Consider the following 13,450-nt stretch of genomic DNA (forward strand, 5'->3'; position numbering starts at 1 on the left):
GTCGAGTGAGACTATTCGAATGATTCTCACCTTGTCAGGAATCGCTGAGATTGGCACACAATTGTGTGTCACTCAGTCCACAGAGAATCTTGTGAAGAACAAGAAGATATTCTGTAGGCAGAATTGATTTCATGTCGTAGTATGGCCGTTCATTTTAGAGTGCGCAGCAGCTAACGTTGAAGATAATTCATCGGTAGTGATGCTTATTATTTCACAGAATGAGGTTCAAACATACACTTAAAAACACCGGACTATTTTCGGTCATAATAGAAAGACAGTTCAAATGCACGTGGCCTTTGTGGTCAGCGGTCGAGGCTGTTGTTATTCGCAATTGTCACTTGATTGCGGTCAATGGGCTTTCCCCAAGGTTTTAATGGCAGTAGACCTTAATCTTCTGGGGACCAGCCACTAATTTTGGGGTAATTAACACCAAACGATACTTATGCTTCAAGCCTTCGTAAACCATTGTCGTTTGGCCTCAAACTACTTGCGTTGGCATGCTTGAAGCACTGTCCCGGGTAGATCTTAGGCAATTGTGTTGGGCAGCTGGTATACTGCCCGGACCGACTTTGATTAGAGTGTTATTTTGAGTTGATAGACCCCACAGCTGATGGCTTACATCACGCGCCTCACACGTCCCGGGTAGATGGAGAAATATGTGACGACAATGGCATGATCACAGCGCCTCCTTGAACTAAGCATGTGCACACGTGAAATGGCCCAAAACAGCTTACACGGAGTTAATCCGTTGTCGCTAATGAATAGACTTTGTGCTGTAGTGCTTGCATACATCTAAGCGGTCTAACGGTGAACGTCAGCCACCCGGAGGAGATGCGCCGGACATACAAGTGTCATGGTGCATGGCGATCGCCAGAGTCTGGGTTACGATAGGGCTGTGTGAGCGGCTACTTCAGGGGCAGCTCGATCTGGCCAATCAGAAACGCTACTCTAAATAGTCTATGCCATCATAAGTTTGTTTGCGAGATCTAACGACAGTGCTTTGGGACTAGTAGATCCATGCAAACATCTCCCTTACTGTCGTGAATGAGACTGTCTAACTTGATTCTCTCATCAATGACAAGCTGATACTTCATTTTGATCAATTGAAACGATAATATCTTAGCAAATCGACCCATACCCCGGGTTTGGCTGCTATTGTTGTTAGTTACACCGCATCATCATCTAGTCTGAATGCGGGGTGAGCATTGGGCGATCACCAATATCTGACCGTGAATTCCTTGTGCGACATTTCGTTAGCAATTGAACAAAGCAAAGTCAATGACATCTACGACCATACTTACGGTGAAGAACAGAGAACAAACAGCCCGATCTATTCGATCCATGACGTCAATAAGTTCGTATGTCTCAGTGTTTGCTAGATGGATGTGAGAGGATCGATGTTTATAAAAGAAGGACAAATCTCCCAGTTGTGCTTCCAATTCATCATCAAGCATTCAATCTCATCATCAATCACAAGCAACTCAACTTCACAACCCTTCAACACCACCAACAACTACTTCATCATGTCTGACTACAAGCCCACTGGTACATCTCCCATTCCACTCTCCTCCACACCGCAATATCTAACAGCTTACAGAGCATGACGGCCTCCGCAAGGACGGTCAGCCTGACGGTCGTGTCGGCACCGGCGAGTTCGCCCACGGCAAGGTCGACCCCCACAAGGCCGGCGAGCAGGGCGGAAAGACTTCCGGCTCCGGCGAGGGCCTTGGAAGCTCCGACAGCAGCGGTGGCGACTACAAGCCCACTGAGCACGGTGGCCTGAAGAAGGATGGCAGCCCTGACCAGCGTGTGAAGGGTAACTAAGGCGTTACGGATTATGCAGCGATATCTAGTATCTGAAAGATAAAGCTTTGTCACCGACTTCTCATATCGAGTGTCCTTTAGAGAAATTGAACGTGATTGTGCATGATTTGAAACAATTCAATTGTATGAATGATGCATATGAAGGAATTGGGCGTCACGTCTTGGTTCTTGGGTTCAAGCGCCAACTGCATCGCGTCATAGTGATGAGGTACATTGTGTCCGATACTTTACCCAACGTAAGCACTATCATTTTCAAAAATTTGATGATTCAGTCAGGCTTGCCAATTCTGGAACATTAAACTACATGGCATCCGGGTCTTGTCCAAATCTTCCGATTGGCTTCATTCAAGTGTTGGCTGAGCCGCAAAAACACCAACCCAAAACACTTTATCTGAGCCGCAGGCTAGGGAAATAACATTGGGATCTACATCTCGTATCGCAAATATTCCATTTTTCTCCCGAGCGACATTTGTAACAACCCAGACTATGCAAAAAATAAGCTTCGATAGATTGACTCGCGTCTCACTCTCAGGGCTGAGGCCCGTATCCACCGCGGAGCCGAACCCTCAGCATTGACCAGGGTAAGCACATGGTATTTTGACAACACCACGCGATGAGGCTTGAGCCACGAACTATCTAGGTATTACCTTCTGTCCGGGATCAGTTCGTCCCGTCTCTAATCATCCCAACACCACGTTTTACGAATTGCTGCTAGATAAGCCCCTTTTGCCTAGTGCAAGTTAATCAAGGCTAAGTTCTTGGGATTCTGTTCCAGGCGTTTGGGTGTCAATGGACGCTAAGATGCGGAGCCGCAAAAGCAAATACTCGCCCAGGGTCTTGTATGCAGGATTGCCAATAGTGATGATTGGGAATGACTTTTAGATACGGATTAGTGATTGAACTAAATGATCAAATCTGCCATTGACAAAAAATGGAAAAGACGGTAATGAAGGCGATATGTCGATGTATACGTTGATCAGAAGGTAAACTCATAGACCATGAGGAAATCCTCAAGTGGCCTGATTCAACTTCATTGACCCGGGGACATGCACGCCTGTAACCAACATCACACATCGCGGGGTACCTTGTAGTCATAACACTCCCAAAAGAGATTGAGCATCAGGGGGTCCGGACAACTGGGCTGCAACCTCCCACACAAAGGATCTTCAGCGGTCCGTATCCCGGTGCATAAGCGCAACGTCCAGGCAGCCAGGACCAGGCTCAGACGCAAGAGTGCGCTCTAACGGATGCAACGCCTCCTCGTGGCCCCTGAGTCGAGCTAGTGTCTGCACCTTTTCCTTCAAATATATGCACCAAGGAATTCTCGTCTAAAAGTCCCTGCATTCTTGTTCTTCTTTACATCGACATTCCTTGTTCGTTAACCCGCTAAGATGGGTGGCCTTTTGTTGTCGGATCACTATGAGTTTCATAAGCCCAGTACCAATGATATGAACATTGCGAGTATCGCTTGGGGGTTCTCCCTAGGCGTGTCGATTTTTGCGGGCACGAAAGCTGCGAAGCAGACGATAAAATCGTGGAAAAGAGGGACGAGGACGAATATTTATCTTGTCCTGGTATGGATGGAATGGACGAGCAGTGTGATTATGAGCGCCATTACATGGTTGTATCTTCGACAATACATTCCACCGGGCTTCCCAGTCTTCTTCGTCATTGGTATGTATCCGTCGTCGGATCCGGTCTCACTTGGCCTAAGTCTAACGTCCCTCAAGTCCTTCTTTGGGCCATTCAGATCCAGTCGTTGCTACAGATTATCATCAACCGAATCTCGATCCTCATGGTCAACCGACACAATGCATGGAAGCTCAAACTCATTGTGTTCCTTGTTCTTCTAGCCATCAATATCAGTGTTTTCTGTGTCTGGATCCCTGCGCGATTACAGATCAGTCCCAAATGGATTGCTGTCAATGCCGTCTGGGATAGAGTTGAGAAATGCATCTTCTTGATCGTCGATGCTGGCTTGAACTTTTACTTCATCTACCTCGTTCGATCTCGCCTTATCGCCAATGGCCTCACCAAGTATACTCGACTATACCGTGTCAATTTGTTCATGATTGCTGTCTCGATGACAATGGATGTAAGTCAACTGCATATAAGTGTCACTCTACTCTACTGACAGAACAAGGTCCTGCTGATCGCAATGATGTCTCTTCCCAATGATATCGTCTACCTTCAATTCCATCCTCTGACATACCTTGTCAAGCTTCACATCGAGATGAACATGGCCGAACTCATCACCAAGGTCGTTAAGGCCAGCAATCCCAATGGCTACGACTACTCCGATTCACGATCTCGCTCCGGTCAAAAGAGCGGAAAGACAACCACTGGAAAGAAGATGGGCTCCGTCTTTCCGGGCAACAATCAGACTTTCATTGAAGCTGGTGGCAATGATATCGAGTTGCCTCAGAGGAAGGAAGACGGCATCCAGGTTTCCAGAACTTTCAAGACTACACAGATCGAGGTTGTTAAGGAGAATCGAGATCGTACTGATTACGATGATCTTGAGAGCGAGTCAAGTTCTACCCGGCACTTGAAGCGGGAACCACTGCCATTTCCCGCTGAATAGCTCAACATTTATCGATGAGCCTTTTCTGAATTAGTATTTTAGATTTGGATTGTCTTCACGGATACCCCTCACGGTTACATCACAGCGGCACACTATATACCCGACGCGCAAACACTCTTTTGACTTCTAGAAATAATTAGACGTACACGATATTAATGCATTCAATAACATAGATAATTCACAGTGAGAAAGATGGCTCCGTAACAAACCCCTGTCTCTGGACTAAAGGATGTGATGGCCCTGTTGTAAATCGTGCGCTAAGATGCGGCTCCGCTCGACCGGTGAATTGTGGCTGCTTGACGCTGATGCATGGGTATTAGTACGACAGGCCTCATCAGGCGGTTTATTGGTGAGATGAGATGAAGATTGAATGTGGCGTTCGGGGAAACGAGAAATTACCTGCGTTATCACATCGTGGAGAGAGTTTGTGATTACTCAGAAAAAGCAAAGTTACCCCAGAATGAAGTCTGGAGAAACCCGCAATATTCCTCAGCATTATCTCACTATAAGAAACCCTCTGATACTAACACGGATTTAACTAAAAGCTTTTTCCCCCAGAAACTTTCCTTGATTAATTTATGTTGAACGAGCTAAACATGTGCTATTCCCAGGCCATGTTGTCCCCCTTGTCAGAGCCTTTCTACTGGCAGGCATTGCCAAATATCAGGCTTCTCAAGATGCACCAAAGCTGAGGCACCTGTGACATGGCATATACTGAATTTTTTCAGCCCTGAATTAATCTACTGAGAGAAATTTCCTGGTTACTGTAGTCGGTTCGGTATTCATGAGAGGCGGTCGCGATCGGCGGAACTATGGCCGGAGCCGCTCGATTCCGGCACCAGCGGGAGAGAACCAGCACTCTGGTAACACCGACGTACGACGGAGCGGGTTCCCCTCGTAAGGCACTTCTTTCGGTGGATTAAAAGATGCAATCTCGGATATCGTGATGGTAGTACATGAACCGTCATAGAAGATCGCACTAAGAGATCTTGATTAACAGGACGAGCTATAACGCGGACATTAAGACGCGAGGTCTTTCGGAGCCGCAATGGTTCCCACTTCGACTTTGTACACCAAGTATAGTTCATATTCCGATACTATTATTTCCTGCGCTCCATTTATGATCGAGTAATGTCTTGATACTTTTTAAACTACTCTATTTAATGGTGTTCTACATGTCTGAATGGTCTGATCATTCAATCCCTCAGCTTTGACAAGTCAATATTGAAGCTGCTGATCACTCCCTTCTTAACATCATCCAGGTTCTGCTTCTCTGCTTCGCGCTGGAGAATCTCAGCGCGAGACTTTCTCATCGCTTTAGCAACATCCGCCCACTCCAAAGAGCGCTTATCGGTAACATCCGCCATGCTTTCCTCCACGGTCACACCAACAAGCTTGCCTTGACGCTTTCGAATAATTCCATCGACGATGACTGTGTCGACGTTTCCGATACTGCTGTGCAAGACAACGGCTGCAATGGGGTCTTGCTCAGCAGCACAGATTAGTTCGGGAGTGTTGGCGTCAAAAATCACCAAGTCGGCCAGTTTGCCTTCAGCAATGCTGCCAAGTTGACTCTCCCTCCCAATCGCCCTGGCACCCTGAATTGTCCCTAGATTGAACACATCCTGTACTGTCTTGGAGATCTTGCGAGGGGCTAGATCTTGGTCGATCAGTCTCTGGTTATGCTTGGCCCTCGAGCCCTGCAAGCCCAGTCTCATCTCGTATACTATGCTAGAGGCCTGGTTACTGTGACAGTCGATGCCTAGACTAGACTGGGCTTGAGCCTGGGGAAGGTCATCGTTCAAGCACACGGGATCTCCGAGGGCCATTTGCATTTCAGTGGAGGGAGTGCTGCTAATATGTGCTCCAGCATCGGCAAGGTCCTTGACGCTCTCGACGGCATATCCGTTGAGATGGCTGAAGAGCATGCGATTGTCTAACAAGCCGAGGCTCTTGATCTGCTGAACGAGATCATAAGATCCCATCTGTGGGTTACTAACAGCATGAGTTGTCGCCAACTCGATACCAGCTTCACGGGCACGGTCGAATAGGTCTTTGACGACTTGTTCTGGCAGAAACCAGAGATCAAAAGCCAGGCCCATAGTAACGAGTCCGTCGCCAAAGGGAGCCTTCTTGCCTAGCTCCTGGATCTCGTCCATGACCCACGGTGCAAGCATATCAGAGTTCATTGCAAAAGGTGACCATGATGCAACGCGAGCAGTTGGGCAGTAGCCATAGACACAGCGCAGACCAGAGGAAACAACGGCTGAGATGGCAGTTGGGGCTGAAAGTGGTGGCGCTTAGCTTAGGTATGCTAGGAGATTGAGAGACCATGTGACTTACCAGCTCCAGCAAAGACATTGACGTGCGAATGATCAACGACAGTGGTGGTGCCTGCATTGATTGCTTCGAGAGAACCTCCAAGTTGCCCCCAGTAGATATCACTTTTCGTATAGTTTGAAGATTGGAGATTGCCGGAAGCCATGTAATCGAGAAGTAGTTCGTTTGCATGTCGTCCCTTGAGCTGGGTCTGCCAAAGATGATGGTGCGTGTCGATGAAGCCAGGTGAGATGATCTTGTCGGTGCAATCAATCACCTCAGCGTCAGTGATGCCGCTAATATTCTCGGCTATCTTGGAGATTCGGTTGTTTTCAATGAGGATGTCTCTTTCCAGAGCTTGGACGTTGTCATTGGCGTCGTGGACAAGGACAGTGCCGCCTTTGAGTAACAGCCGGCGCGAAGTGTTACCGTTGAGAGAAGAGTCAAATGCCATTGTGGGTAATAGTCGAAGAGTGATGATTTTTCAGATGCAATTGGTTTGGAAGGTTGTTGTTCTGATCAATTACTAGGACGAACTGAGACTCTTATAGTCGATGACGATGCGGCGATGTCATACCCGTTTCGTACCTCACACAAGGCGTTTGAGGCCGCCCGCATGAGGAATCTCGGCGTTCCGTGGCCTAACTCCACGGAACACAGCAAGTGAAACCATGGGCGGCATTATCACGGAGACAACGTTGTCTACCGTCTCGACCTACACAAGTGCAACACTCGCGCCTGAAATGCCCATCGCTACCCGAATGCCCGTTGCTAATTCTGGTGATCTTCATCGAGATCGGTTTAGTCCGCTTTGGCCTTCCAGCCACTAGCGGGAGCTGCTGATTTATAATAAGGTTTCGCGGCTGGTGATTAAGCGCGAGCGGAGATAGCGAGGGAAGCGGGAGAGAGGGTTACTCGATTAGGATAAGGATGTTCGCTTCTGTCGGATTTATGAGGTAGTCTCGGATTGAAAATATTAAACAATCGATCGCGTGAATCACAGCGAATGATAAAAGGGGAGATTATGGAAGGCATAATGTCCTGGGCGGACGTTTCTCGGACTCGCACGGGATCGGCGCGGGCGTTGTGAGAGATTCCGGGAATAGCTTCAAATTGTGTTATGACGCCGTTTGAGATATCAGCGCAATGGTATTGGAAGAATACAGCCAGCCCTTGGTGAGCAAGCGAATTACGCGCATTTAAATCAGAATGCTGAAATAATTTAAGGCCGATTAAGCTATGCTAGATTTACTGGAGTCCTATTTTCACTCAGGGAGTTTCTAAGTTTTTGTGCATTTCCTTGCTATCAAGGTGATCAACACAGCAAAGAAACTATGATTCCTAGCAGAATCTTAATTGTTATATTCTATTCTAGAGAAGATCTATTGAGTCAAACCTTTCCATGCGGGTTTATTTCTAATCTTTTGCGAGATGATATCGCTCTAAGATGGCTGGCATAGGGAGGCCAATGACCTTGTGTTTCCGTCTGGACGCAGTATCTCTCTACATACCAATTGTGCATTGGTCATAACACCACGAGAAAATTAACTATGATCTATAATTTGAGCCAACTTAAAGAAGTTTTGTTAGGCATTAGTGGGTGTATGGTGACCATAAACACGGACTTATCCTATAGCTCTGTATAGCATTTCGAAGTAAAGGTACGTAACGATCCATAGCTAATGATTGGCCAATAGACTAGTAGGTTTAGTTCACATTATGTTGTCTCCTAAGTAACTGGCCTCGAGTCTATATAGCGAACTCCATAGGTGGACATGCAACGTGAAATCGGAGAAGTACTCAAGCTGGAGGATTACTCGGAGTCGGATTCGACTGTTTGTCATGTTATTTCCGAATGGGGTATTTTTCGGTCTTACCAGAACAGGAAATACTCCCAGCTCCTCCACTTGTCGGAGTCTCCGCTTTGAAGAGTTCCACTCATACTCGAACAATCATTTCTCAGGTCCAAGAACTTTCTCCCTCCCCTTCGCTTTGCCAGATAGCCCAATAGCTATTCTTAGCGAGTATTTTAAGCACCGAGTTGCTTACGTTGCATATTTCTTATCCACCATGTCCGTTTTGGAAAAGTACGGCCCCGAAGTGCAGAGAGTCTCTGCAGATGCTCCCATCCAAGACATCATTGCGCTCCTCAAGCGTGATGGGGGTGTTTTTGTCAAGGGACTGATATCTGAGGCAGATGTCGATAAGGCATATGATGAGTGTCGAGCGCGTTTGGACTCCGATGTTGAATGGTCGGGCAACTTCTTCCCTAGTAAGTCCTCTTTACCATAAGTACTAGTGCGACTGAATTAACATGTGAGCTTAAGAGGAGACGCAACGGGCGCCAAGCCTCCTTGCTCTCAGCCCTACATACGCCCGGACCCAGGTTATGAACCCGGTCTATCAGCAAGTCGTCGATCATTTTCTCACTACGCGAAGTTGGTTCTGGTGGGGTCCTGAACGGAAGGAGTCGGTTTCGAAACCTTACCTGCATTCATGTACTGCTATGAGAATCGGACCTGGAGGCAAGGCGCAGCCGCTTCACCGTGATGACTATATCAGTCACAACATCCATACAGATATTGATAAGTGGGATGATGAGCGTGATGCCAATCGTGAGACTGCTGTTGGGTTATTTGTTGCCGGGTCAAAGGTCATGAAGGAGAATGGGGGCACGCAGTTTATCCAAGGGAGTCATCTATGGTCAGTACAATTCCTCGACCTCTCATAAGTTTGACCCGGCTGAAAAACGACAGGGGCTCAGAACGAGGTCCTCCTCGTGTTGAAGATTGCATCTTTGCCGAGATGGCTAAGGGCGATGCATTCATCATGCTTGCTTCAGCGTATCATGGTGGAGGTACCAACTCCACCAAAGACCAGTACCGGTTAGTCTTTGCTACCTTTTCCATTCGTGGCTTTTTAAGACAGGAAGAAAATCAGTTTCTGGCTGTTCCTAGAGAAGTAGCAATGAAATTCGACCAGGATCTACAGGCGTTTATGGGCTATTATATGAGCGACCCGGCGTGCGGTTATGTAGAACAGACAGATCCGATATACCTGCTCCGACCAGAGCTTGAGAAAGGTCCTTCAGACTTTTAGAAGATGAATATTAGGAAAAATAATGACTTGTATGTATCGACTTCAGTACTTGGAAAGTTGTCCCACTTCTCCGAGTGCGGGCTTTAGCCTTATACATCGGCTCGGATGACAACGAGGCGGCATGACCTAAAAGATTGAGGATGACCCCACTAAGAAACCAACAACTCCGATACCGACTCTCATCCTCTCGATTATCTTTTCTTTCGCTCCACCATCGTCTTTTATTACTGAATTTGGTAATACACACAGCAATAATGACAGGTAGTGATAATCCATCCTCAAACCGCCCAACTGCCCGTCGCAAAGGTGAGCACTAATTCTCTCTCTCATTACCTTAAACAATTTTAACGAGAATCTTGCTCCAGACCCAGCATGCGGAACATGTCGCAAGAAGTGTCGAAAGTGCGATCGGAAACGTCCTATATGTGATAGATGTCGCACCAAAGGTCTTCATTGTGAAGGATATCCTCCGCGGTTTCAATTCCAAGAGACATTGACGATTGCTCCCAATCAGTCAAGCTCGCAACATGCGACCTCAGATAGCATTGATACGTCGCCTTCACAGCCAGTGATCTTAAGCCAGTCTCCAGAGTCGTCAATGCCATCTGAGCTCGTCGCTACAAGACTGTCGGCTTCGCTTTCGCCGGAATACCCTGTCTTTGAGACGTCAGCGTTGACCTTGACATCGCCACAAACATCAGCGACCCTATCACTATCGCCAGACGCTGTGTCATTTAGTATCTCGCCTTCCGCACAACATGACCTAGAGAACGACTTTGCGACGAATCAACATATCATTGACTACTGTAAGACTCTTGAAGCACCGGGATACCCATGTATTAACAGATATCTAAGTCGACCAAACGCTAAGCGAGCATTTCATCATCCATGTACCGGGATTGGATAACCCATTCCGAGAGTATGTCTTGCCCCTTGCTTACCAGCATCAAGGCATTCTGCATGCGCTACTCGGGTTATCGGCATGTCATATGTATAATACTGGACACGCGAACAATCAGAGACTCGTCACGTTATCTCTTGGGTATAGACTATCAGCAATACGATCTCTTGCTTCTCTGCTGCAAAAGGAAGATATCTCACGATTGACGCCCACCGAAGAGGAGCATGTTCTGGCTATGGTATTGATTCTCGTTCTACATGACGTATGGCATAGCTTCCTTACATTCTATGCCAGGCAGCTGCTGACATCGTGATAGGTCTGTGAATCGGGCGTCTCAACACATGGAGCTCACTTGACAGGTGTATCGTTCCTCTGCAAACGAATCGCTTGCCTCGATACCTCACCCAAGCGTTCGGGAACATCCATGTTTCTTGTCTCAGCTTTGTCGTGGTAAGTCTAATCCCCGGTGGTGCTTACAATCGGTACTAATAGATGGAGGTTGGATATGTTGCGAGGGTTTAGCGGTGCCGAAAAGCTGTCCTACTCCACTGAAGTACGAGAATGCGTCAAAGATCACGGAAGTTTGAGCCTTCACACGTTAGTTGGCTGTCCACCAGTCATATTCTTCAAGATTGGCCAGGTACTTGAGGCAGGCAAAGCTTACCTAGCTGGAGACCTGCCGGTCGAACAGTTTGAGCAATTACTCGGTGGAGCTGAGAAGTTCTTCCGCGGCTGGGATCCCGATCAAGCCGTGTATCCCACCAACCACCAGGAATGGCGACACCTTGCCGAGGCATACAAGCATGCATGCTTGCTCCGCGTGATGAGATTTCCCGACGCCTTCGCAATCTCATGCGACGACCCTCAGATAAAAGCTTCTGTCTCTGCTGTTCTTGATGTCTGTGCTACGATACCGAGAGACAGCGTATTTTACAAGCGCCTCTTATTTCCTCTATTTCTGGCTGGAGCCGACACATGCTCGCCGCATCAGATACACTACGCAAGCTGGTGCATCAACGAGATCAAGCACTCTACGGGCTTCCAGCACCCCGCCATGACCGGGTTATTGACGAAGGTCTGGGACGAGAGAAGGACGAATCCTCGGGGCTGGTCAAACGTTCCCTGGATGGAATTCGTAAGTTCGCCGCTTTCTTTCTTTTAGTTCTCATTGATTCGAGCTTTTTTCTAGACTTGTTCCGAGCTTCTTCGCTCTCAGCATGCATACCTCTTCTTTTGACGGGCCGATGTTCCACTAGTGCTCCGCTGTGTTAGTCGGAGTCGGCATCGGGGATATAATCGGACTTGGCGGTTGGGAGTACTTCTATTTACGGAATAGCTTCATTTTTGGGGAGGATTACCTGGTAAGTGGCGGATATGAATAAAAGACGACATGAGCCTCTACAGTTGTTTCACGATGAATCATATGATAAAACGGACTTCTTTTCTATAATCTCATATTTATCTATTTATCAGCGACACTGTATATAATATGGCGGCGCAAGAGAAGAACCAGGCCGAGTTGGAGAAGGCATCCAAGCTGGCAAATGTTCCCCACTGTGAACAATATGAGAGAATGATCTCAGGCATGCTGTCAGTCGAGACATCTAGTTCATTTGAGCACTTAAGACTTGCTGACACCTATTGCAGATACGATTCACTTATCCCCAAGCTCACAAATGCTCGTCTCGCGGCTCGAAAGGCCATGAACGAATACAACACCTGGTTCCCCGAAGGCGACGACTTCAACATCGAGAACATCACAAAAAGACGAGCTGAAATGCTCAAATCATTTCTCGGGCATGTGGAGGATGACGAAGTCTTTATCGAGCCACCTTTTAAAGTCGACTATGGCCCCAACATGTCAGTCGGAAAGAGATTCTACGCCAACTTCAACCTGACCGTCTTGGATTCGGCCATTGTTACGATTGGCGATAGGGTTATGATTGGTCCAAACGTTATGATCTCGACGGCGACACATGAAACGGAGGTCGCAAGTCGAAGGGCCTGCATCGAATATGCGTACCCTATCAATATTGGCGATGACTGCTGGATTGGGGGCGGCGTTACTATTTTGCCTGGCGTGACGATTGGGGAGGGATGTACAATAGGCGCCGGCTCAATCGTGACGCGCGATGTACCCGCCTGGAGCGTGGCTGTGGGATCTCCTGCAAGGGTTGTCAAAAAGGTGCAGCCGCTGGGAGAGTTCAACGAATCGAACGGCGTTTGAGGAACAGAGGGTCACTAGGAGGTCACAGGGGTCTATTAATCTGAATGTTGAACAAATAATGGTGTTCTTGTTGGTTAAATATCGTCTGCAGTTCAGCTGCTCAGCATTTCTCGAATCGCCGAATGAAGGGTATCTACTAAGCGCGCGGCTGCATGGACACGGGAGATCGGAATTATGAAGCACAAAACTCAATATGATCTGTTGATAATGATGGAAATGAGTAAAACTAGAGAAGTTTGGGAGAACAAAGGAGAAGAGCAGAGTCTTTCATTTTATCATCCAAAGAGGATGAGTATCTTTGGTGGTTAATAAACAAGTTCCTTAACTTGCGCCTCGACAAGCACTGCATCACAGTCATTTTTGGCCGAAGCGCCGTCAAACTAGCGCAATGTAATGCGACAGAAACTAACAGACAAGGATGTCGTGACCAACATGCATGTTAACGCTCATTAAGGAGAACCTTCCGAAGCAAACCGTCAATAACGACCACAATTTT

At 47.5% G+C, this 13,450-nt stretch overlaps 6 protein-coding genes across 6 annotated transcripts; 5 read left to right on the plus strand and 1 right to left on the minus strand.

Annotated features, from left to right (window-relative positions):
• Positions 1-1,523: 1,523 nt before the first annotated feature.
• Positions 1,524-1,824, plus strand: FPRO_12088 (uncharacterized protein; the record flags this gene model as incomplete). The annotated part of the gene is made up of 2 exons (XM_031221632.1): positions 1,524-1,545; positions 1,598-1,824. The coding sequence occupies 2 exons, from the start codon at positions 1,524-1,526 to the stop codon at positions 1,822-1,824; spliced, it is 249 nt and encodes an 82-aa protein (XP_031087172.1).
• Positions 1,825-3,215: 1,391 nt separating this feature from the next.
• Positions 3,216-4,408, plus strand: FPRO_12089 (uncharacterized protein; the record flags this gene model as incomplete). Its single annotated transcript, XM_031221633.1, has 3 exons — positions 3,216-3,498; positions 3,555-3,919; positions 3,968-4,408. 3 exons carry the CDS (start codon positions 3,216-3,218, stop codon positions 4,406-4,408), a joined length of 1,089 nt encoding a protein of 362 aa, XP_031087173.1.
• Positions 4,409-5,604: 1,196 nt separating this feature from the next.
• On the minus strand, positions 5,605-7,181 carry FPRO_12090 (related to cytosine deaminase and related metal-dependent hydrolases; the record flags this gene model as incomplete). Its single annotated transcript, XM_031221634.1, has 2 exons — positions 5,605-6,692; positions 6,752-7,181. 2 exons carry the CDS (start codon positions 7,179-7,181, stop codon positions 5,605-5,607), a joined length of 1,518 nt encoding a protein of 505 aa, XP_031087174.1.
• Positions 7,182-8,797: 1,616 nt separating this feature from the next.
• On the plus strand, positions 8,798-9,826 carry FPRO_12091 (uncharacterized protein; the record flags this gene model as incomplete). The annotated part of the gene is made up of 3 exons (XM_031221635.1): positions 8,798-8,999; positions 9,055-9,430; positions 9,484-9,826. The coding sequence occupies 3 exons, from the start codon at positions 8,798-8,800 to the stop codon at positions 9,824-9,826; spliced, it is 921 nt and encodes a 306-aa protein (XP_031087175.1).
• A 254-nt stretch (positions 9,827-10,080) lies between these two features.
• Positions 10,081-11,889, plus strand: FPRO_12092 (uncharacterized protein; the record flags this gene model as incomplete). The annotated part of the gene is made up of 5 exons (XM_031221637.1): positions 10,081-10,132; positions 10,192-10,632; positions 10,682-10,989; positions 11,044-11,177; positions 11,226-11,889. The coding sequence occupies 5 exons, from the start codon at positions 10,081-10,083 to the stop codon at positions 11,887-11,889; spliced, it is 1,599 nt and encodes a 532-aa protein (XP_031087176.1).
• Positions 11,890-12,216: 327 nt separating this feature from the next.
• FPRO_12093 (uncharacterized protein) lies at positions 12,217-12,954 on the plus strand (the record flags this gene model as incomplete). Its single annotated transcript, XM_031221638.1, has 2 exons — positions 12,217-12,317; positions 12,375-12,954. The coding sequence occupies 2 exons, from the start codon at positions 12,217-12,219 to the stop codon at positions 12,952-12,954; spliced, it is 681 nt and encodes a 226-aa protein (XP_031087177.1).
• Between the last annotated feature and the right edge of the window lie 496 nt (positions 12,955-13,450).

Source organism: Fusarium proliferatum (assembly GCF_900067095.1).
Source record: "Fusarium proliferatum ET1 genome assembly, contig: FPRO_scaffold010, whole genome shotgun sequence".
In the NCBI taxonomy this organism is placed as follows: Eukaryota; Fungi; Ascomycota; class Sordariomycetes; order Hypocreales; family Nectriaceae; genus Fusarium; species Fusarium proliferatum.